General features: G+C 27.1%; 1 protein-coding gene across 1 annotated transcript; it reads left to right on the forward strand.

Annotated features, from left to right (window-relative positions):
- Positions 1-956: 956 nt before the first annotated feature.
- Ir76b (Ionotropic receptor 76b) lies at positions 957-13,056 on the forward strand. The gene is made up of 9 exons (XM_011058812.2): positions 957-1,252; positions 2,867-2,937; positions 5,371-5,547; positions 5,913-6,139; positions 6,216-6,325; positions 6,650-6,843; positions 7,404-7,512; positions 7,896-8,085; positions 8,424-13,056. The coding sequence occupies exons 1-9, from the start codon at positions 1,180-1,182 to the stop codon at positions 8,923-8,925; spliced, it is 1,653 nt and encodes a 550-aa protein (XP_011057114.1). The 5' UTR covers positions 957-1,179; the 3' UTR covers positions 8,926-13,056.
- Positions 13,057-22,388: the final 9,332 nt, after the last annotated feature.

Below are 22,388 nucleotides of genomic sequence, written 5' to 3' on the forward strand. Positions count from 1 at the left end.
TTTATCAATTGTGTCTATATGAAATAATCATAATATGTAATAATAAAAAATATACATATCACTTGATATTATACGTTTAAATCGAGAGTTGAACTGCTTGATTTTTTTTTATGTAAACCTGGGATATTTTACAGCCCAAAAAAGTTATTATTATTAATAACATATTGTATAAACTATTATTTTCCGATTATTAATATTTGAGAATGTTATAGATAAGAATTTCATCACAATTTTCTGAAAATACAAACTAAACAAATATTAAACGAAATAAACGTTAAGTAGCTTATTATATATAAAAAATAAAGATATAGATAAAAAATAAAAATTTTAATTAATATAACGCTTATTCATTGCAGATTTTCAATGGAATTACATATTTAAGATTTTTTAAGGTAGCCTAGAGAATAGACATAAAAAAAAAGAAATTAAACAATCCAAACAAAACAATATTTTACAATTTACTTTTTCTCGTCGCTGGAGTATAAAAATATTCCAGTGATTATTCCTAAGTTAGTATTTCATACTTATGTATATTTCGGTCTCTTTAAATTTTTAAAAGACTTGATCATCTTGAAAAACCTGAATGCACGATTTCGTAACGAATGTAATAATCTTACAAAATACTACATAATTTACTAAATCTTTCTGCTTGTCAATCTTGTATGACGTATGAGATGTAAAATACAGTTATCATCTGATATACATATTGTTAAAAACAAGTAAACAAATCTAAAATTCGGTGCGCGCCTGATTATCAGTTGTCACATTGATTTTTACGATCAATCAAGTAAAAGTGGTACACAACAGTGGTTTTGTTGATAATGAATAAGTGATTAATTACTGCAAGGACCAATAGAATCTTTAAAAAAAAAAAAACAATGTGCGTGGGATACGACTGCCGAGGGTTGACGGCGCCCGCGCCGTACAGAACCCTATCGGGGTTTCCATGCGTCAGCCCTTTTCCCCTCTTTGGGTACTTTCGACGGTCGCGTGACAGGCTGACATAAACAGCTCGTCACTACGTTGCTGTCGTCCGGGTCAGGATGACTGGAGTGTTAGTATCGATTCACCTAACTGTTGGTTATGCCGCATCGTACGAAATATTTCCGATCGGAGGAGAGCCACGAGACACAAAGAAGATGCGAGCAGATAAGATGTAGTCGGAGACACTGGTGAAGAATGCTCAACTTCCGACAACTTTTATTCGGCACGTTCATATTTGCGACGTGTTACTGTATCACGTACGGACAAAGTAAGCTAGTCAGCTAATTATTCCATTGATTTTTGTTAAAATTTATGTTAATCTTTATTTATTATATAATTCTCTTAAAGCACTAAAAATCTGCGTGAAAAAGATAGGATTAAATGATTGGTACAAAAATTAACCCTCCACTGATAATGTTGGACTTTAATAACACAGTTGAGTTTTTTAATTGTGAATTCTGATAAATTTAAATCTATAAAAAAAAAAGTAAAATACTGCAATCCAATTTTTATGATAGTAAAAACTTGTTAAAACTTTCATATGTATATATATATAAAAATTTTTTTACATTTTTATACTCTTTGCAACGATACAAAAATCTGCTCTAAAGTTCGAAGACCCAAGTTATGGAAAGATGAAAATTTCACATTGCCGGCTGAAGGTTAAATTGATAGCAAACAGAAAACGTTTCACGAAGATTATTCATTTTAAATAGTAAATTAATTAATTAATGAATTAATTATATATATAACAATCAATAATAATAATAATTAAAAATTATAATCATGTAATGTAATTAATGTGGACCCACTAAGCTTAGAATTTTTTTTAACTTTTTGCTAAGGTCTCAAAATTGAAAATTAATAATCACATTCCAAAGAGAGAACATTTCTGAATATTGAAAAAAAATATGAATTATATTCATGTAATTATATAGATGCAGTAAAGATTTAAAAGAAAAGTAGCATTTGAGGCACCTTAGCATCTTTTTCATATAAAAATATTAAAAATATAGAAGGTAAATTGATTCAACATTATTTTTATAAGTTCATAATTTTATTGCATAAACATATTGATATATAAACATTTAAAAAAAGCTATTTAGCAACTTAAACATTGAATACCTATGTTAACTTTCCCTTCTTAAAATCATGTTTATGGATCCACTCGCGGACAAGTAAAAGTGTCTTTATCATTTTTAGTTAATCCCACACAATTTTTATGGACATATTTGTGATAAATGTCACTTACGCATGTGCTCGGACATGGCTTATATTGGTATCACCAAATATTTCCTTTTCTTTAATTATAAACAAAATATTGTGACAAAAATATAAATTAAACATAGTGTTGTAAAGTATGAATATAGAACTACAATAACATGAATTACAGAAATTAATAACCACGTTTTTAAAATTATAGAAAGCAATTACTTACTTACAGAATATTACAACCACGATGTATCAGTTTTTACACAAACAGAATGAATAATATGACTTATGAATTACATTAAAACCGAGTCCTACTGATCGCCTCGAATTACTACTGTCATCTATATAATTAATTATATAATTATATAAACAGCAAGTGGCTCATTTTGAGAAACGACCCAAATTGGGCCCGGTTACCTTATATAATAATAAATTAATTACTTTTTTCTCTTGATGTTATAAAATATTAATAGTTTATTTTTTTACGATCGAATGACATTTATTATTATTATTATTATTATTATTATTGTTATTATTTTAATATTAAAACTATAAAGTTGTTGTTAACGTTCAAAAAATAGCACTGTTGTCAAGTTAAAAGCTTGGAACACGTTTTCATAATTTGACATATCATTAACGTTAATTACCAAAGACAATATTATGCTTTCAGATGATACGATTAACAGACGAAGTTCCGTAAAGTCAACGATACCCACAGAAATGAAAATAACATCTTGGAACGTGAGTCTTATAAATATACTATATATAAATGCAGTAAAAGTTAATATTTTATAGGATTACTTTTAATCTTTGGAAGAAAAAGTAAAAATGGATAATAGAAAAATTCATGCATTTGTGTTTACATATTTCGGGGCGTACGCGAGCAATCTTTCCCAAATAATATGAATATTAATCAAAGCAACTGAACTATTATAGTAACAAGAACTTTTACTGTTTACCTTGTCCGGAGTCAAAATGACGTTTAGTTTCACTGTTATATCAAGAGAAAGTAGCAATGAAATGTTTAATATAACAGAGGCCAACTTAAATTTGCATGTCAAAGCAAATGTTGAAATTTTTCGAAAACTTGAAGGATAAAACTTTCTGAAATAATTTGGGAAATAGTGTCATGCTTAATTAAATCATTGAACAGAATAATTTATTGGATCAACGTATAATATTTATTTATATATTTTCAAGTTTAAATTTTCCAATAAATGATTACTTTAACTTAAAAGTGCATCAAGGATTAATTAACAATAAATAATTCTTTAAATGTGATAATAGTAACAAACTATATTGTCGGATTATAAACTGGTTGATATTTTTTTAACGATATTACGGATGCTATCGTGCAAATAAATATACCGTGAAACACATGGCACGATATTTATTTTACTATATCTTTCATGATGACATTAAATACGCATTTTTATTTGTCTACTTGATGATGAGTGATAGGAGTATAGAGCAAATGTCACCGATGTAACATTTTCAGCAGAAAAAAAATATTTGCAACTTTTACCGCAGTGAAAAAGATCTATGCACTTCTTTTACGATAATCATTTATGTCTGCACGCAAAGAACGGCATTGCTGAAGTACCTAAAACTTTAGCTAGATACAAATTTGCGGAAAATAATTTTGCTATTAAATTAATCATGTAAGCCGTTCAAGTATCTAGTATAATAAATACAGTTACAAAAAGTGTTAACATTCTAGTAACTAGCTTGAGCGTCTTACATAATCATTTCGATAGTCCAACAAAATTATATATATACATTTATAGTCAAATGTTTAGATACTCTGCAAAATCGTTCTGTAGGTGTTAAGCACATTAATCAAGACTAAACTTAACTTTTTTGACATAAATTTAAAAATAGAATTTGTTTAATTATTTAGATATTGAATTTATGTTAATTAATTTTTTTATATATTCCCGTTTATGAAAAAGAAAACTACAAGGAATAATTATACGAATGGCCATTTGTGAAAAAAAAGAATATCATCATGTTACATTTGGAATGACAATCCGCCATATGTGATTTATTGATCACCGACAAAATGTCCTACTTTTTTATATTGCTAATGGGAAAAATCTAGAATAAAAGATACAACATGCGATGATGTAAAATGGTCATCATATCTTGCACGTAAATTGTACCCTTCACTAAGCTCTAATTCTTAAATATATTATTTTCTGCAGCAAATTTTTCATGAAATTGCCATTTGCACAATTGAAATCATCATTATTTTCCTGAAAATAACATATCCTTTTAAATAATAGTAAAATTCGAGTATATTGAATTAATTAATTTATCATATATCAAAACATAAAAAGATGTTAAGTATCTCGAGTTCTTGGTGCAGAATGGATAAGCGAATAATTATATATTGCGGCGGCTGTATGTATAGTCGGAACTTGAATAATAACTCCCCAGCATAACGTGTTTTGCGTGACGCGGTAAACAAAGAACAGCTAATCGAGTAACCGAGTTGTTAGGGCTGTTGTATTACGCGAGTATCGTGGTTAATAATAAATATTATGTCAGGTTTGCCACTATATATCTTTCGATATACGTCGCGCATCTTGCAATCTTCATAGCGTTCATTAGCGTGTTCGTGTGCAATCCGATATCTAACATTAAAATGTACAAACATTCGAGTTACGCAACTAACCGTGTTAGATCGTAACGTTGCGATAATGAAAGCCCAATAATAATTAAGGGTTGCTTGAACGTTATTGTGGAATTTAATAGCCATATTATTATATTAATTACCTTAAAAATGGAAGTATTGAATAATCAATTCTAAGTTGATTCTTATTTCAAAGTTGTCTTAATTAATGATTTAAGATGCTAGTACAGCTCTGATTGATTTATGACATCTTAAGACTATAATTAAAACAATCTTAAATACATAAGACTTTAATATGAACACCGATCTTAGATATAATCTCACCAAAAGATGATTACGCTTATTTCTAGCAATAATATTTATGATCTTAAATTAACAAACGTTATGTTATCGATAATATTTATCAATTTTATCCCATGAAAATTAATTGACAAATTTCCGCCCTTATTATCTTGATATTAGATTAATTTTATTAATTTATATAAGGATTGCAATTTTTTAAGAACCTTAACTATATATGCGAAAATGTAAAATTGTAGGACATGCCGTTCTCCGGATTGGTGATGGAGAATGGAACATGGGTGGGAAAAGGCTATGCGTTTTACTTGTTCAAGTTGCTTAGTTCCAAATTAAATTTTACATATACGATCATACCTCCTGAGCAGCACGTGTTGGGCAACAGAGAAAGCGGAATATTAAATTTACTTTACGAGAGGGTAAGGCACTTTCCTCTGGAACGATTTGTTTTTGACTAATTAATAAATTATTTTAATGTCTTAATATAAGATAGAATTTTTATTAGAAGAAAAAATTGACCGTCGGTTTTTTCTTATGACAAAATTTCTGTCTACATGTGATTATAAAGTCATTAAAATCCCAGATAACAAAAACGAGATATAAAACATTTTAAAGACGTCTTTTAAAAAAATGTTTTTAAGACGTCTTGTGTCTCGTTTTCGGATATGTGTGTTGTTTAGGATAATTTATTAATTAGTCAAGAATTATTCATTCCAGAAAAAAGTTTTCACAATTAAGGTTCATTAAAAATATATATATATAGACACACACTTTTTTCATTCAGAAGGTAGATATGGCGGTGGCCTACTTGCCCATTTTACCAGAAATGCGAAAGTATTGCACGTTCAGTACAATCCTGGAGCAAGGCGAGTTGACGATATTGATGAAACGACCTCAAGAATCGGCAACTGGTTCGGGATTGCTCGCACCATTCAACAAAACTGTTTGGCTGTTCGTGCTGGCTGCAGTGGTCTCTGTAGGACCCATAATTTACACATTCGCCACATTCAGGTTCGTCGAAAGAAAAAAATCCATAGAATGTGCCTTATAAAACGCTCCAGTTCTCAATATTGTCATTATCTCGTAGGGCAAAGTTGTGGAACAAACCCAACTCCGAAAATTTCAACTTATTCTCTTGCGTATGGTTTGTGTATAGTTCTTTGTTAAAACAAGGGACCAATATAATCGCGACGACAGGTACGAGATACTGCCCTCTTATCTTCATGATATCTTGATTGCCCCATCTTTATATACGCAAACAACGTCTCATATTTCTTTAAGAGTTACGTCATTATATACTGCGACATACGTTATGTGCATTTATTTTTATATTTTTGTAATAATGTAAATTAAATTAATGAAAACCTAAATCATATCCGATTAGCATGATTTATGTATAGATTATTGTGACAAGATATTGATTTTTTTTTATACTACGGTTTTTGAAAGCAACAAACGTATGCTAATTGTATTATTTACTATGTGGTATTAAATTGAAAAATGAATTTACACCAATTGCAGACTCGACGCGGATTCTGATCGCCATGTGGTGGATATTCATTTTAATACTGACGTCCTTTTATACGGCGAATCTTACTGCGTTCCTTACGAGGCCACAATTTACCTTGCCGATCAACAACGTACAAGATATATTGCGTAAAGGTTATCAGTGGGTCGCTTATAAAGGGCGCACAATAGACTTAATGCTTTCTGAAGTAAGTCTTTTCGCAAACACGTATTTAATCTTTTTCAAGGGAGAATTTGCCAGATTTGTAATCTTATCCAACGATTTAAAACTAATAAGAGTTGCAAGCATTGATTATTTTTATCACGATCATAAAACTTTAAAATAATACTAGTTTACACAACAAAAAGTTATTTTGGATCATTAATAATATATTTAATAATATATTTAATATTTTTAATATTATATATCACAAGTCAAAGAATCCATACATAACATGATTAAGTAAAATATTTAAAAGTAAAATATTTAAATTTATAAAAATGCATCTTATATAGAGGATGGACAATACTTCTGATTAGAATTTTAAGATAATATTAATTTTTTATACAAAAAATATTAAATATCACAAAAAAGCCATTTTTGGTAGATTAAATCTCTGCAGTTATTTTGAAAACGTAATATACTAGTGTTTCGCGGCAATCAAAATATGTAATAAGCACCTTGTCTGATTCAAAATAATTAAAAGAAATTATTTTTTGTAAACTAATGTAATTAATAGAGCTTAAATTTCATTTTTAATATTTTCAGTTCCACAATGTTGAAGATTTAAGTCTCTTAAACGTCACGAAATGGAAGGACAACTACATAACATCGTATGAATATCCAGTTAACGATATTTTTGACGCATTAGAGAAGAGTGAGTACTACCGTCAAATTTCAAGCACATACTTTAATAATAAATAAAAAGAATAATATATAAATTCACGAGGCATCAGGAGTCAGCGCTGGTACTAATTTTCGCAATTATACTCAATGATAAAAATATATATAAATAAAATTTAATATCTGGATGTTTTTTTCGTCTCGATAACGTCAGATATTATTAAATTTTATTTATATATTTTTATCATCGAGTATATTTGCGCAAATTAGTACCAGCGCTGATTCCTAATGCCTTGTGAATTTATTATTTTATGAATGTATTATTTTATGAATTAAAGGAGTCCCTAAAGTAGTTATTTCTTAAACTAATTATTTTTATTGTTATTAAATAAAAAGAAGAACAATATTAATCTCTAGATAAATTGTTCCTTGAGGAGACTCATTACCTCAAAACTCTAATATTCGAGAATTATATCAACAAAACTCGCCAACACTTGAACCATCGGAACAGATGTACATATGTTATTATGCCCAACACGATTTTTATGATCAATAAGGCATTCGCCTTTCCCATAAACTCTACTTTGGAGAAACCATTCAATAAAGAGTAAGCGACAAATTTTTGTATTAAAAGAATTAATATTTTGTTATGTAAAAAGTAAATAGAATTATGGTTAATTATGTTTGTGTATCTTTTTTAAAATTTAGATAATATGATAATAATAGATAATAAAATTTAAAAAAGTAAGTAGAATATAATACAGCATAGAACATTGCTGCAACTTTTGTGCAATTTTATGCTGTAGGAGAATTTTATAATTTTATTAATTATATCCTAAGCATAGTTCGTATTACAAAAATTGTAGCCATTAATCATCAATGATTTATTGATATAATCTAATATTATTAAATGTGCAATTCAATAAAAAACTGAACGTGTTTCAGATTAATAACTTTAATGGCATCTGGTTTAATGACGCGCGAGAAACTGAAAAATCTACCAATTGCGCAAGTATGTCCGCTGGACCTTCGATCCAGTGAAAGACGATTGTCAATTGCCGATCTATCTTTAACGTTTAAAGTGGTCCTAGCTGGATATATGATCGCGATGATAATTTTCGTTCTCGAGATATTAATTAATTGGTTGGTGAAATCTTACAAACGGCGAAAAAAGATCGGCAGATGGACCGATCGCACGTTCTCTTGCAAGTGGAAACGGAAATCAAATGATTCTTTAATCCCGCAATTGGTATACATCACCAAGAATCAGTTGTTCGATAAACGGAACATACAGCCACCGTTTTCAAACATCTCATACGATATCGTTCAGGGAAAGAAGTACTGTATTAATGGCCGTGATTATTACATTGTGTTCGACCGTTATGGTGATCAAAGATTAATACCTATTCGCACGCCATCCGCGTTTCTATTTCAATACACGGCGTAATACAGGGATAATTTACGTCTGACGAACCGTAGCAAATTACCAATAGAATTTATTTAAAATGTCAACAATTTCATATAAATTGTGTGCTAAGCGCTGTTATTCATACGCGGAAAATTGTATAGTCATCAATCATTCATTGTCATAATCTAGTCATTCAGATTTACGAAATAGTGTTTCCAATTGTAGAACTTTATGTACATTTTATGTGAAGGTACTAATATTTTTTTAAATATATGTATATGCCTGATATGATGACATAATATAGAGAAATATATGTGACAGTGTATTAAAAAAATTAATTAATTAAAAAGATATTTCTTTTTTTTTTTTTAAATGTGTGAATTCCTAGCCTTCACAGAGGATTTCATTTAAAAAATAAATAAAAAGACAATTTCATTGTCAGTTAAATATTAATAATTTTTCCCGTTCCTAAATTAATCCATGTTTATTTTTTATTTTATTTAAACAAATACTGTATATATCATATTTATTATAATAAAAAAGATTAATGTATCCAGGGTTGGATAGTAATTTTATTAGTTATTAAAACGTTAAAAGTTAAAAAAAAGTTAATAACTTTTAACTTAACTTAGTTAATTTTAAATGCATTAATTTTTAATTTAATTTAGTTACTTGATTACTTCTATATATATAAACTTTAATTTAATAACTTTTTTGAATTAAAAATTTTTCTATCTTTTAATGCTATATTTTTTTCTATAAAATCTTAAACATTAGAGAATTAATTTAAAAAAAGTTCAATGATTTTATGATTACAGTCTCTATAATAAGAGTCACATCATATAGTAGCCAATTTTTATTGCTCGCTGGTTTTGTCAATTCCAGCTTATATTTGAATCACATTAATTTTAGGTGTCATAAACATTATATTTCAGCAACATAAGTATGAAATGAGCCTTAGACGAAGAATTGTTGTAAAACAGTGCTGCACATCCACTCATTTTCTACATTTTCACATATATTTTTTGTAACAAATATCTAGTCGATGTAATCGTAAACATGCGTGAGCAGTTGTTTCGGAAATTAAAAAAAATTAGATAAAGGTTAAAGAAAGAGAAATAATACAAATAATATATATCCTTCTCTCTCGCAAGATTTTAATAAAAATGCCTTATGGTGTAACTCTTATTATATATGTATAAGTAACTTACTGTGAATAACAAAATTAAATTTATCTAATAACCTATATTTTAAGTGTTATTTAAAGTAACCTCATTTTAAGAAAAATTAGAACATTCTTATCTCAAAAATAATTTTTTTCAAAATTAACTTTTTTTAAAGTAATTCTTAAGTTAATTTCATCTTAACTTAACTTTTATTAAGATAATATTTTATTCCTTCAACTTTTAACTTAATTTTATTAATTTTATAAACCATTAACATTAACTTAATTTAATTTAAAGAAAATATTAACTTACTCACCACAAATCACTTTGTCCTTAAGAAACATATAATTTTAAATAACATTTTGCAATACAATAATATCTAATAATAATAAAATGTATATACAAATCTATATAGCATATACATATAACAGTTCATAAAAATGAATGTCACATTTGCAAAAAATTGATAAGTGTATACTTATACATACATTAATTACAATATTAAATAAATTTGATAGAAATTATATTGTCCTCTTTTATAGTTCCCTGTGTATGTATTAATCGCCGGAAATATCCATGGCTACAATCGGCTACATAATTCATTGTGCATGCTTTGTGCACATAAAGACGCCAATAGACACGAGTTCCATTTAAAATATTAGTTCTCTCTGTCCGTACTAATTGAAGCTGGCGAGCTCTTACATTTAGTACAGACATACACTACATTCACTTTAAATGTTACGATTTTATCGGTAGTGTCGCGAAATAGACGCAGTACCTAATCCCTGATCATTAAAATGGATGTTGGTTCGCTAGTATACGGGACTTTGATTCTCAGTTCCCATCTATCCAACACGGCACGTGATCCAGTGATCTTACGATAAAGTAGAGAGCTTACAATCAGAGTGACGCCACACAAGTATAACTTGTGATTGGTCCGCCATGTTTTAACCATTCCCTCCAGTTTTTTAAACGCATTATTTTTTAAATTTTGAATTCATGCAAAAAAACGCTCAAAAATTGTGACAAATTAAAAAATGATAATAAATAAATATTGTATATAAAATAATAAAACTTTTACATATATTATTTATTTTAAAATTTCATTTATTTTGTACTATTGCAATATTGTACATTTTGTAATATTGCACATTATTTTATACAAAACGTTATTTATTGCACATTATTTGCGCTATTAAATGCGCTAGTTTATTATCTATTCTCTGTTCCTACATTTTAGAAGCAAAATGCATCTGTAATAATATAAAAGAAATCAAAAATTCAGAAAAATATTATAAATGAAATTTTATAATAAATAATATATGTAAAATTTATTTTATATGTTTTATTATTTTATATACAATATTTATTTATTATCATTTTTTAATTTGTCACAATTTTTGAGCATGAATTCAAAATTTAGAAAATAATGCGTTTAAAAAACTAGAGGCTAAAATATGGCGGACCAATCACAAGTGATACCCGTATGGCGTCACTCTAATTGTAGGCTCTCTATAGGCCCATTCTTATTCTTATAATTATATTTACAATTTGCAATTTGAATAAAGTTAGAACTCTTCTAATTATTTCTAAGCAAACTACATTTAATTTTAAATTGTGAAGAAAATTTATATGAATAAAAATGAATCAATCTTAGAGGCCTTCCACCACCCCCGCCAATTTTTAATGGCGATCCTCTTTTCTTTGTAAGTGTATTCCCCCGTAAAAAAAACGAGTTACTAATAAATTTAGTCGGTTTTTGCAGGTAAGTATGTTTTAAATCTATTTTTTAATTTTATATCTCTCTTTTTTCTTTAATTATTTTATTATATTTCGCTAAAATCACATTGCATTATGATTCGCGAAATACAATAAAATAATTAACAATTACATTGCATAGCTTTTTAATATTATCTTTTATTGTAATACTTTAATAACACAATAATTATTTACAATACAATGTAAAATAAAAAATGTTGTTCGAAATGTAATAAGAATTATATTATAGGCGCACAATTAACAAAATTTAGTAATGAGATATTATACGAAAATGTCGAAAATACATAAGATAACACAAATTTTCTAAACCAATGTTTAATAAAGTATTGATAAATGTGGAATGAAAATACTATCAACAATTAGATCGTACTTACTATTAATTATTAACTTGCGATTATATTATAAAACTTATTAATATCGTGATAAAAAGTCATTAATACATTTACGACAAGACTTTCATCGCATTTAAGATAATTATCCCAATAATTTGATCAAGGTCCCTCCACGTTATGGTAAGGTTAGTATCCGATATAAAGAAGAAAAAAATCTTCATAGAAAAGCGAACTTGATGTATTCTGATTCCACATCAAATTCATAAGATCCGTTCGCAAAAAAAAGTTAAGCAATCCGTCAAACACCAGCGATCTTACAGAAGGATGTGAATTCCAAATCTTTCAGACCACTTATGATAGAAATAATTTTGGTAGCATCTTAATTACATTTTTATTGCATTTTTAATATAATATCAAAATTTGCGAGGAAATTATATGTTCTACCACACATTACTACAAATCATCTCTTAAATAAAAAGATAAAATGATTTCCTTATGGAATGGTGATTACGAAGGAATATATTTAATAGTAATAAAATTCAATAGTAATAAAATACATGCATTATTGTAATTTTTTATATGTATGAATACAAAAGTATCTCGGGTACCAACTGTTTGAGATAAATCGAATTTAATAATAACGAGATTTTAAAGAACTAAGTATGCTTTCTGAAAAATTTGTTATTATATATAAAATTTAACAATCTTTTTTTTCTGCATTTTCCCAAAATTTTAATTATTAATACCTCGCTAATATAAAGGTATCCATTCGACTTATTTCGAATTTTTTGTATCCACACATTTTTAATTAAATTCATGTAATCACGATATCATTAATAAAAGAACATAAGGTATTTTGATAAAAAAATTATCTAAATCGACAAAAATCAAAATTCTTAAATATAGTCTCGTAATATATTTGCATGTATTTTATCATAGAAAAGTTTATAATATATAATACATATAAATTAATAATTAACAATATTCTGGAATGGTGGGATGTCTCCAATACCTAAAAATGATTGTAAAATAACAGTTAAAAAATTAACTATATACATTCGTAATCATATTTTTTTGTTAGAGCAATCATCGAAAAATAAGCAAATTATTTGCATAAAGCTTAAATTTATTTACTTAACAATTTGGATTTAAAAAAATAATCATTATATATATATAATCCATACATTAATTATATAATATTAAATTCGTATTGTTATTAAGATGTGGTACTATTACTAACATTATTATTACTAGTGGGAGAACATTTAATAAAACAAAAAAAGCGACGAAAATGGTCTGTTAAAGTATACTACTAAATTAATTTCGTAACTTGATTTTAAAATATATAGCATATTATTGTCTGACTCATTGACAAAATTATTACTTCCAGTGCAAGACGAGAAAACTCAGGATTAATTCCGATTCTGTACAAGAATTTCCAACAAGATACCAAACTAGACTTTGCGAACGGACTTTACAGAAAGCGACGAGGAATAAGTCTTCGTATGATATTGTAAAAATAATTTCGACTTTCTATTGGTACAAATCACGCATTCACTGCATCAACATAGCATCCACTTGATGCGAGGGACAGCGATGAGACTTTCGTACAATAATAAATTAATCATTAATATTTGTAATTTTTTAATGTTAAAAATATAAATGTAAAAAACAAACAAGAAGTTAATATTTAACCTATATTACCTCAGTCAAAGCTCGAATCTTTACTGACTTATTTAATAAATTAAATAGACGAAAAATTGACGATTATTTTAAACATCAAATTTTTAATTAAAAGTCACTTAAAATTATTAATGGCTTTTTCATATTTACAATAAAATCCAAATTAAACAAAATTTTTTCATTAAACATCTATCAATTCGTTAAATTAATAAACAATTTTTGTTATCATATGGTTCGTCGATTTCGTGTAATTTACATCAATAAAGCAACAATAAATTTGATTTACTACGACAAGATAAATGCTATCTGCATGGAATAGATATATTTAATATGAATATATAAGCATTCCAATAAATGTATAATTTAAATTAGTAATTATTGCGGAAATTATAAAAATAAACATGATGGCATTTACCTGGACATACTTCACATAAATTTTATATTACGTATGTAATATTATTATACATACATTTATTTATGATAAAATTAATTACAATATTAATGCGTATACATACTTCGTATAAGTATAGAATTTATAAGATATTAAGTTTAATTTCAAGGGAGTTGAAAATTCAATGAAATTTAAAATTATATATAATATATAATCATAAAATTAAAATTATATATAATATATAATCATATTTGACAATTGGATTGTTGACAATTAAATAAAATTTAAGATTAATTTAAAATTTTATTTAATTTTTAATCTTTTCTTTGCAATTATCAAGTACGTACACATGATGTCTATGTATCCTTATCTACATATTATATAATTATTAGTTAGATTTATTATATAATATTTTTTTAGTTTAATTATATTCATTTTTTAAAACAAAATTTAATTACTCGATCGCGAAATCTATTTAAGTGTCATTTTATTTATTATATAATAATTTAATTTTTCAATTTATCTACATTTATTGTCTTTACCTATACAGTCCCTACCTATCCATATACTTGTCCTACCTATCCGTATTTTCATTTATTCCTGCCTTCGCTTATCCTATCTCTGTTCGTATATTTCTACTTCCTACATTACTTGATTAACGTGTAACACCGCGAATATAATACGTTAATAATTGTGTTCAGCAGAGAAAGCAGCTTTGCAAATGTTGTAAAATTCTTCAATACGATTCGTGCTTCAGGTACGATTTCTTGCTTTAGGTTTTTATGAATTTAAATGAATTAATGATATTAAATCAAATTTTACAATAATTGCAAAACTGCTTTCTTTGCCGAATGCAGCAGCTAATACCTAACCATGTCCTATCGTGTACTGATAAATTCAGAGAGATTACCTAATTGCGATCGTATTAAATAAATGAGCAATAAATGACAATAATTAAAATAGACTTTTAATTTTTAAAATACAAAAAATTAATAAATAACAAAACTAATGAGAGCCATTGCGGATAATGAAGTGCAACTAGAATTTGTAGATTAAAAAACCTACAAAACTTGCGCTTCATTATCTGCACTAGCTCTCATTAGCCCTGTTATTTGTTAGTTATTGTATTTTAAATCAACAATATAAGAACTCGCAATTTGCGAGTAAGTTGCCCTCCCGAATATTCAGAATTTATCTTTATATATATCTTTCAAAAAATTAGATTGGTGTTACCAACACCCACTTCGTTCAGATCCTCGTCTTTTTTCTGGCCAATATTCTGGCTTAATATGCCAGAGATCGACAGCAAGGAGAAATATTCCTTTTTGCTGCCGACTAAAAGCGTAAAATTTTATGATGCCTTTGTATGATGCGCGAAACACGAACGCGTCGCGAAGGGGCCACCGTATTAATCAAATTGATTAAATATTAATTATCAATAATAATAATTTTATTAATACATGTATGTGAATAAATTTATTCTTTATTCGTGTCTCTATTCGAAATTAAAAATATAAGTATTTGATTTGACTAAAAATAAATCTAAATTTAAAAAAATCTCTATCTGAGGGATATTTTCAACATTTTGATTTTATAAATCTCAAATATTGTGAAATTAGATCAAATTTCTTAATATAAATTTGACGCAATATAAACAACAAAACTTCAAATTAAATATAAATCGGAAATTACTAAATCGATTACTATCCCATAAAATTTAAGGCCCATGTACGTATTCTTAACGATTCGAACGATTCGTTGCTGAATCTCATCTCAAAACATGCAGAGAGATAATAAATTCAGATAAATGATGTAAGATCCAAAAGGGAGATAATTTTCCCTTACATTGATAAATATCGTATATCGTTTATGTTTTAAATTAATACAATCATTTTCTGCATAATTTATTATTTCAAAATTAAGTATTTTAAAAGATGCAAAATTCCGAACGCGATTTTTTAAAATAATTATAAGATAAAATTCTTTTATTTCTTGACACAATGAACCTATACTGGATCTTACATCATGTTACTATTTTGACTGGTATAAAATCCAGTTACTACATATGGATAAGTTATAATAGTTTAGACTAAAGTAAGTGCATTTAGTGCAATTTAGGTAAATTATAGTAACAATTAATAATCATAAAATATTTTTTTATAATAAAAGCGAGGTTAATAAATTATACGACAAATGCGCTACATTAAAATATCTGTTCTTTCACTAGTAACAAGTATACAAATAATAAATGTGAAGCAATGCAAAGAATATCTTTGAAAACAGTATGTTATATACATATATGTGTATGTATATTATTTTTTTCTGCACCAACTTAAATAAAATTTAATCCTAAATGAATATTTGAAAATAGGATAGATAGAAAGAATAATAAAACTATACTTATTATACTGTAACAAACACTGTTCTATATTATAATATCTATAGACAAAAAAACAATTTCATTTCTCTAATTTCATTCTCTAATTACTTTTTATATACATATATTCTTTATATTTTTTAATTTAATGTATTTCATTTATTTAAAAAATACGAATACTTTATTAATTTTTGTTTTTACTTCCAAGTGACCATTAACCATTAAGACGTAATAGACAAGGTGTTTGATAATTCTGTTGACAACGCTCGTAGGTACAGCAAACTAAACTGAGTCGAAAAGTCTTGTATCATTTTGCAATTTTTACAATAATTAACAAGATATTAATAATCACTCAATATTGGTTTTCAATAAATTTTTACTCACAAGATATTAATTATTAAATAGGCGAATATAGATCTTCAATTTCGACACTATTTAATAATTAATATCTTGCTTTACTATCTTGTTACTATTGCGATGATCTATTGATCGCATTATCAATTTTACAGAAAAACAATAAAAATTGTTTGTTTTCTTCTCATAGAACTCTAAGATTTTTTTCAAAATTTTTATTAACTTTTTAGTATTACATTTTTTCATTGGCAACTATTTTTACCAACATGTGAGGAAATACGATATTAAAAAATTCTGAAAAAAATTTTAGAACTTTATAAGTAGAAAATTAACAATTTTTGCCGAAATTGAAGATCAATATTCGCCACTATTTAATAATTAATATCTTGTTACTATTGCGAAAATTACAAAATGATAGAGGACTTTTCGACTCAGTTTAGTCCACTCTACCTGCCCACGAGCGTTATCAGTACAATTATCAAACTGTATATATTTTAATGTAAAACATATTTAAAAAACCGATTACATAGAATCAACTTTTATGAGATTTTTAAGATTATTTTGTATCAATTGAATTGAATTACATACAACTGAGATTAAATTACTTATATTATTATTATTATTATTTTATATATATATATATATATATATACACGCACACATATATAAAATATATTTAAAGTTAACATATGAATTTAGAAACAAAATTTGAGCCTTTAACATTGTTCTTGAATTTTCTTGAATGAAATAATAAGTTCTACTTTATTGTTTTAGTTAAATTAATGAGAAATTGAATAAGAACAATGGCGAAAGATTATTAAAAATAACTTAAACTGAGAGTAATATGATATTATAAATTTTACAGTGCATGTACAATAACATAAGAAGAAGCATCCAGGATTAAATTTATCCTAATCTGTTCTAACTTATCCACTTTACGGTAACGGATGCATGGAATGCTACATATACATTACATAAAAAATATACAGGTATATTTTTATTAAATTGATGCATATATGCATCTGTAGATATATTAATAAAATCACCACGCATCCGTTACCTCAACAAAAAAACATCAATTCATCACTCACCAATTTGATGCGCAACAGCGGAGTTTCATCTGCATCGTCGCTACGATGATTCTGTAACAAAAAGAATATAAAATCTAAATTAAAACAAAGCAAAAAAATCAAATAATATTTAAAAAAATATTTTTTAGTAAACGTAATTCTCTTGAAAATAATCACATAATTTTCAAAATATTTTTACAAGCATCGAATTTTTTAATTTACTTACATTCACTTACATATTTATAAAAATAATTATATACTCGAAAAAATGTTATATAATAGACATTACATATGTAATTATATATATGAACATTTTTTATATATGAAACATTTTTTCCCGGGCATTTCCTAAAAAAATCTTAAAAATACATAGGTATATTTATAAAATTTCTAAAATAATTTTAAGATAATTCTTTTTTTTCTAATTATTACTTTTAAATCATTGTAAAATAAAGCGAATAAATAGAAAAAAGATATTGATTTTACAATAGCAAAAAAGATATTTACCGCAAGGTTGCTCCGCCGGTGCCCGATGCCTCTCCCAGACCTCCTCTTCCTCTCAGAGTTGGGGTTGACACATTCTTTCGCACTGGACACTCGCGAAAAACACTCGCGAATAATGGACTATAATCGCGCGCGGACTATAACTTGAGTCCGATTACTTGAGCGACACTCCCGAACAAACGCGCGACGCGACGAACCGGCTGCGGTTCGTTCATTTTCAAATAAAGCGGCGACGAGGGTACGTTAGCTTCTCCATTGGATTTTTATACGAAGAGAACGATTTTATTCAATATCTAAAAATTTATCTAGATATATCATTCAGATCCGAAAATTTTTAGATTTGAGAAAAACCGTTCTTTTCGTATAAATATCCTCTGAGTACTGAGCCCTCCCACCACGTCAAGGTGTACCCGTGAGAGGGAAGATAATCTGAAAAATGTAATAGCTATTATCTATATTACTATGCAACCAGTTAACTTTTATAAACGAATATCAAACACAGTCTGCAATTCGTCTGCATTGCGAAATAAATTTAGAGCAGCTAAAAGGATTGAATCTTTTATTTATAGATGATGTCTGTAAGGTATGATTAAAGTCAATGAAATGGGCTATTTAATAAAAAAGAGAAATGTTTCTTTTATTATATCGATAATAATAGTTTCAAAGAATTACGTTTAATTTTTAAACGGATCGTATAATGGAAGGTATACAAAAACAAAAAAATAATTAAATTATTAAACTATATTAATTCTGAAAGCAGGAATTGCGTTATTTGCATGAGAATATTATTCATATTAACGTTTTATGACTCGTGTGATACCGTTCGTACAGACAAATGCGGCCGTGTCGCTCTTCTTCACATTTCTTTTTGAAACATATAATAATCGCAAAAAATGCTAGATGTATAATAAAAAATGTTGTATTTTATAAATATTCACGTAATTCGATTACTAGAATGATTAATTATTCATAAAGTACAACGTTTCGTATTATATTTAACATTCTTCGCGATAAGATTTTAAAAAGTAATGAAAAGAACCGCAACACGCGACACGACTACCTATTTCTAAGAATCTGAGGGACCGCGCAGTAACTACGCGTAAACGTAAACATGACGCGCCGCCCGTGCCACCCCGTACCATCCTCAACACAAGGTCGCGCCGACCATCTAACTGCCGAAATAAAACGAATATTACGAATATATTACGAATAAGTAAAATAATATATTCTTCCCATTTTTAATGATTTTCGATTAATAAAACGATTATTTCTAGTTTTAACGGCGCGAGTCGTTTAATGCGATATCATAATTATATTGCGATATATCGAGGAATATATTTGACGTTTATTTTATAATTTTAAGTATCAATTTTTCGTATCAATTACAATGTAATGCTGACAAAAGGCAAGAAGTAAAAAGAGATTCTTATTAGCGTGGTCTTCCGTACATAATTGCTCACGTGAAATAATTTTAACATCCCAATATTATATCTCAATTTTAGAATAATAGCATGCATCTAACAATAAGAATCTCATTTTTATTGTTAGTTATCGTACATCCGCGAACGCACGAAATATTTAAAATATTCATGAACTGCGTATGTGAGTAATGAATCTTGGAAATAAAGGGAAAAAGTGCATACAACCTATAATCCTTTTCAATCCTTAATATATTCCTTAGTTTTAGGCAACCTTATGTAATTTGCGTTCGTAGATATTGCTGTTAATTAATGCGACACGCGGAGCGACTCGAAAACACGTCCGTCTCCCACCGAGATCGCCTAGCGAATGCCGAAGTGATGACGATCGACCACCGCACCTTGCCCCCCTACGCCTTCGCTCCGCGTCCCACCGCTTTTCGTCGCCAGTGACCCCCTTCCCCTACCGAGCTTTTCGTCAGATGTTTTTAGATTACACTCAACTATCGCGTATTCAAACGAAAAATATTCAACGATTTATTCAACGATTTATATAATTATATTTTTCATATTTTACATGATTTTGACAAACGGATATCGCCGTACATTTCGCGTTTTGCTTTGTGGCATCTCGGGCACAATCCTATATTATTTGCATGATTCTCTTAAACGAATTAGTAATTATTCGCGTGAAATATTTTTAATATTTTCTATAATTCTCAATTTTCATAATTCTTTTTAATGATCCATACTTCAATAAAGATTGATAAAATATTCTATATATGTTCTTTATATAAAGATAAACGCAAAAAATCTTAATAAAATGAAACAATTTGTGCTAAATACAGGTTTGGTTAAAAGTACTAAATATCTTGTTAATCGTTATAATTTTTCAGTTAATAAATTAATTTAAGACACTTTACTTTTACTGCAAATTATTCTGTGTTTCAGAAATTCTTTAAACGTATAATAAAATATAAAATAGATTCCGGAAACTTATTTAAAATATTAAATGAGTCAAAAATGTAGTTATTTAAAATAATAAATATTAAATTTCTCTTTTAATTTTTTTAATTTAAAATGTATACTTTAACTTTCATCGCTTTTACAAGTATGTAAAAATTATTAAACGATTTTTACATATATTTTGGCAACTTTAAAAAGAATTTGTAAAGTTATATATTTATAACAAATTTTACATTGTTGTAACTAAATACAGTTAACAAAATGAGAAAAATGTACTTTTTCAAAAATGTACAACTCTGAAACATAAATATTTAAACGAAAAATATGTTCAGGATTATCAGGTAGTAATTACTTAAAAGTAATAAATTATGTTAAAAGTTAAAAAGTTAATAACTTTTAATTTAGATAATTTTAAACGCATTAATTTTTAACTTTATTTAGTTACTTTTAAACTTTAATTTATTAACTTCTTTTAAATTAAAAATTTATAAGCCATTAACTCTAACTTAATTTAATTTAAAAAAAACATTAACGTTTAAATTTTTCGTTTAAATATTTATGTTTCAGAGTTGTACATTTTTGAAAAAGTACATTTTTCTCATTTTGTTAACTGTATTTAGTTACAACAATGTAAAATTTGTTATAAATATATAACTTTACAAATTCTTTTTAAAGTTGCCAAAATATATGTAAAAATCGTTTAATAATTTTTACATACTTGTAAAAGCGATGAAAGTTAAAGTATACATTTTAAATTAAAAAAATTAAAAGAGAAATTTAATATTTATTATTTTAAATAACTACATTTTTGACTCATTTAATATTTTAAATAAGTTTCCGGAATCTATTTTATATTTTATTATACGTTTAAAGAATTTCTGAAACACAGAATAATTTGCAGTAAAAGTAAAGTGTCTTAAATTAATTTATTAACTGAAAAATTATAACGATTAACAAGATATTTAGTACTTTTAACCAAACCTGTATTTAGCACAAATTGTTTCATTTTATTAAGATTTTTTGCGTTTATCTTTATATAAAGAACATATATAGAATATTTTATCAATCTTTATTGAAGTATGGATCATTAAAAAGAATTATGAAAATTGAGAATTATAGAAAATATTAAAAATATTTCACGCGAATAATTACTAATTCGTTTAAGAGAATCATGCAAATAATATAGGATTGTGCCCGAGATGCCACAAAGCAAAACGCGAAATGTACGGCGATATCCGTTTGTCAAAATCATGTAAAATATGAAAAATATAATTATATAAATCGTTGAATAAATCGTTGAATATTTTTTGTCGTTTGAATACGTGATAGTTGAGTGTAATCTAAAAACATCTGGCGAAAAGCTCGGTAGGGGAAGGGGGTCACTGGCGACGAAAAGCGGTGGGACGCGGAGCGAAGGCGTAGGGGGGCAAGGTGCGGTGGTCGATCGTCATCACTTCGGCAT

Source organism: Acromyrmex echinatior, chromosome 19, assembly GCF_024713525.1.
Source record: "Acromyrmex echinatior isolate Ae372 chromosome 19, ASM2471352v2, whole genome shotgun sequence".
Classification (NCBI taxonomy): Eukaryota; Metazoa; Arthropoda; class Insecta; order Hymenoptera; family Formicidae; genus Acromyrmex; species Acromyrmex echinatior.

Bases quoted from the DNA above. Each gene is read 5' to 3' on its own strand.
- Ir76b (XM_011058812.2), top strand. From the start codon at position 1,180: ATGCTCAACTTCCGACAACTTTTATTCGGCACGTTCATATTTGCGACG. The intron at 1,253-2,866 runs GTAAGCTAGTCA...TTATGCTTTCAG, and splicing joins CTGTATCACGTACGGACAAA to ATGATACGATTAACAGACGA. The intron at 6,326-6,649 runs GTACGAGATACT...CACCAATTGCAG, and splicing joins CAATATAATCGCGACGACAG to ACTCGACGCGGATTCTGATC.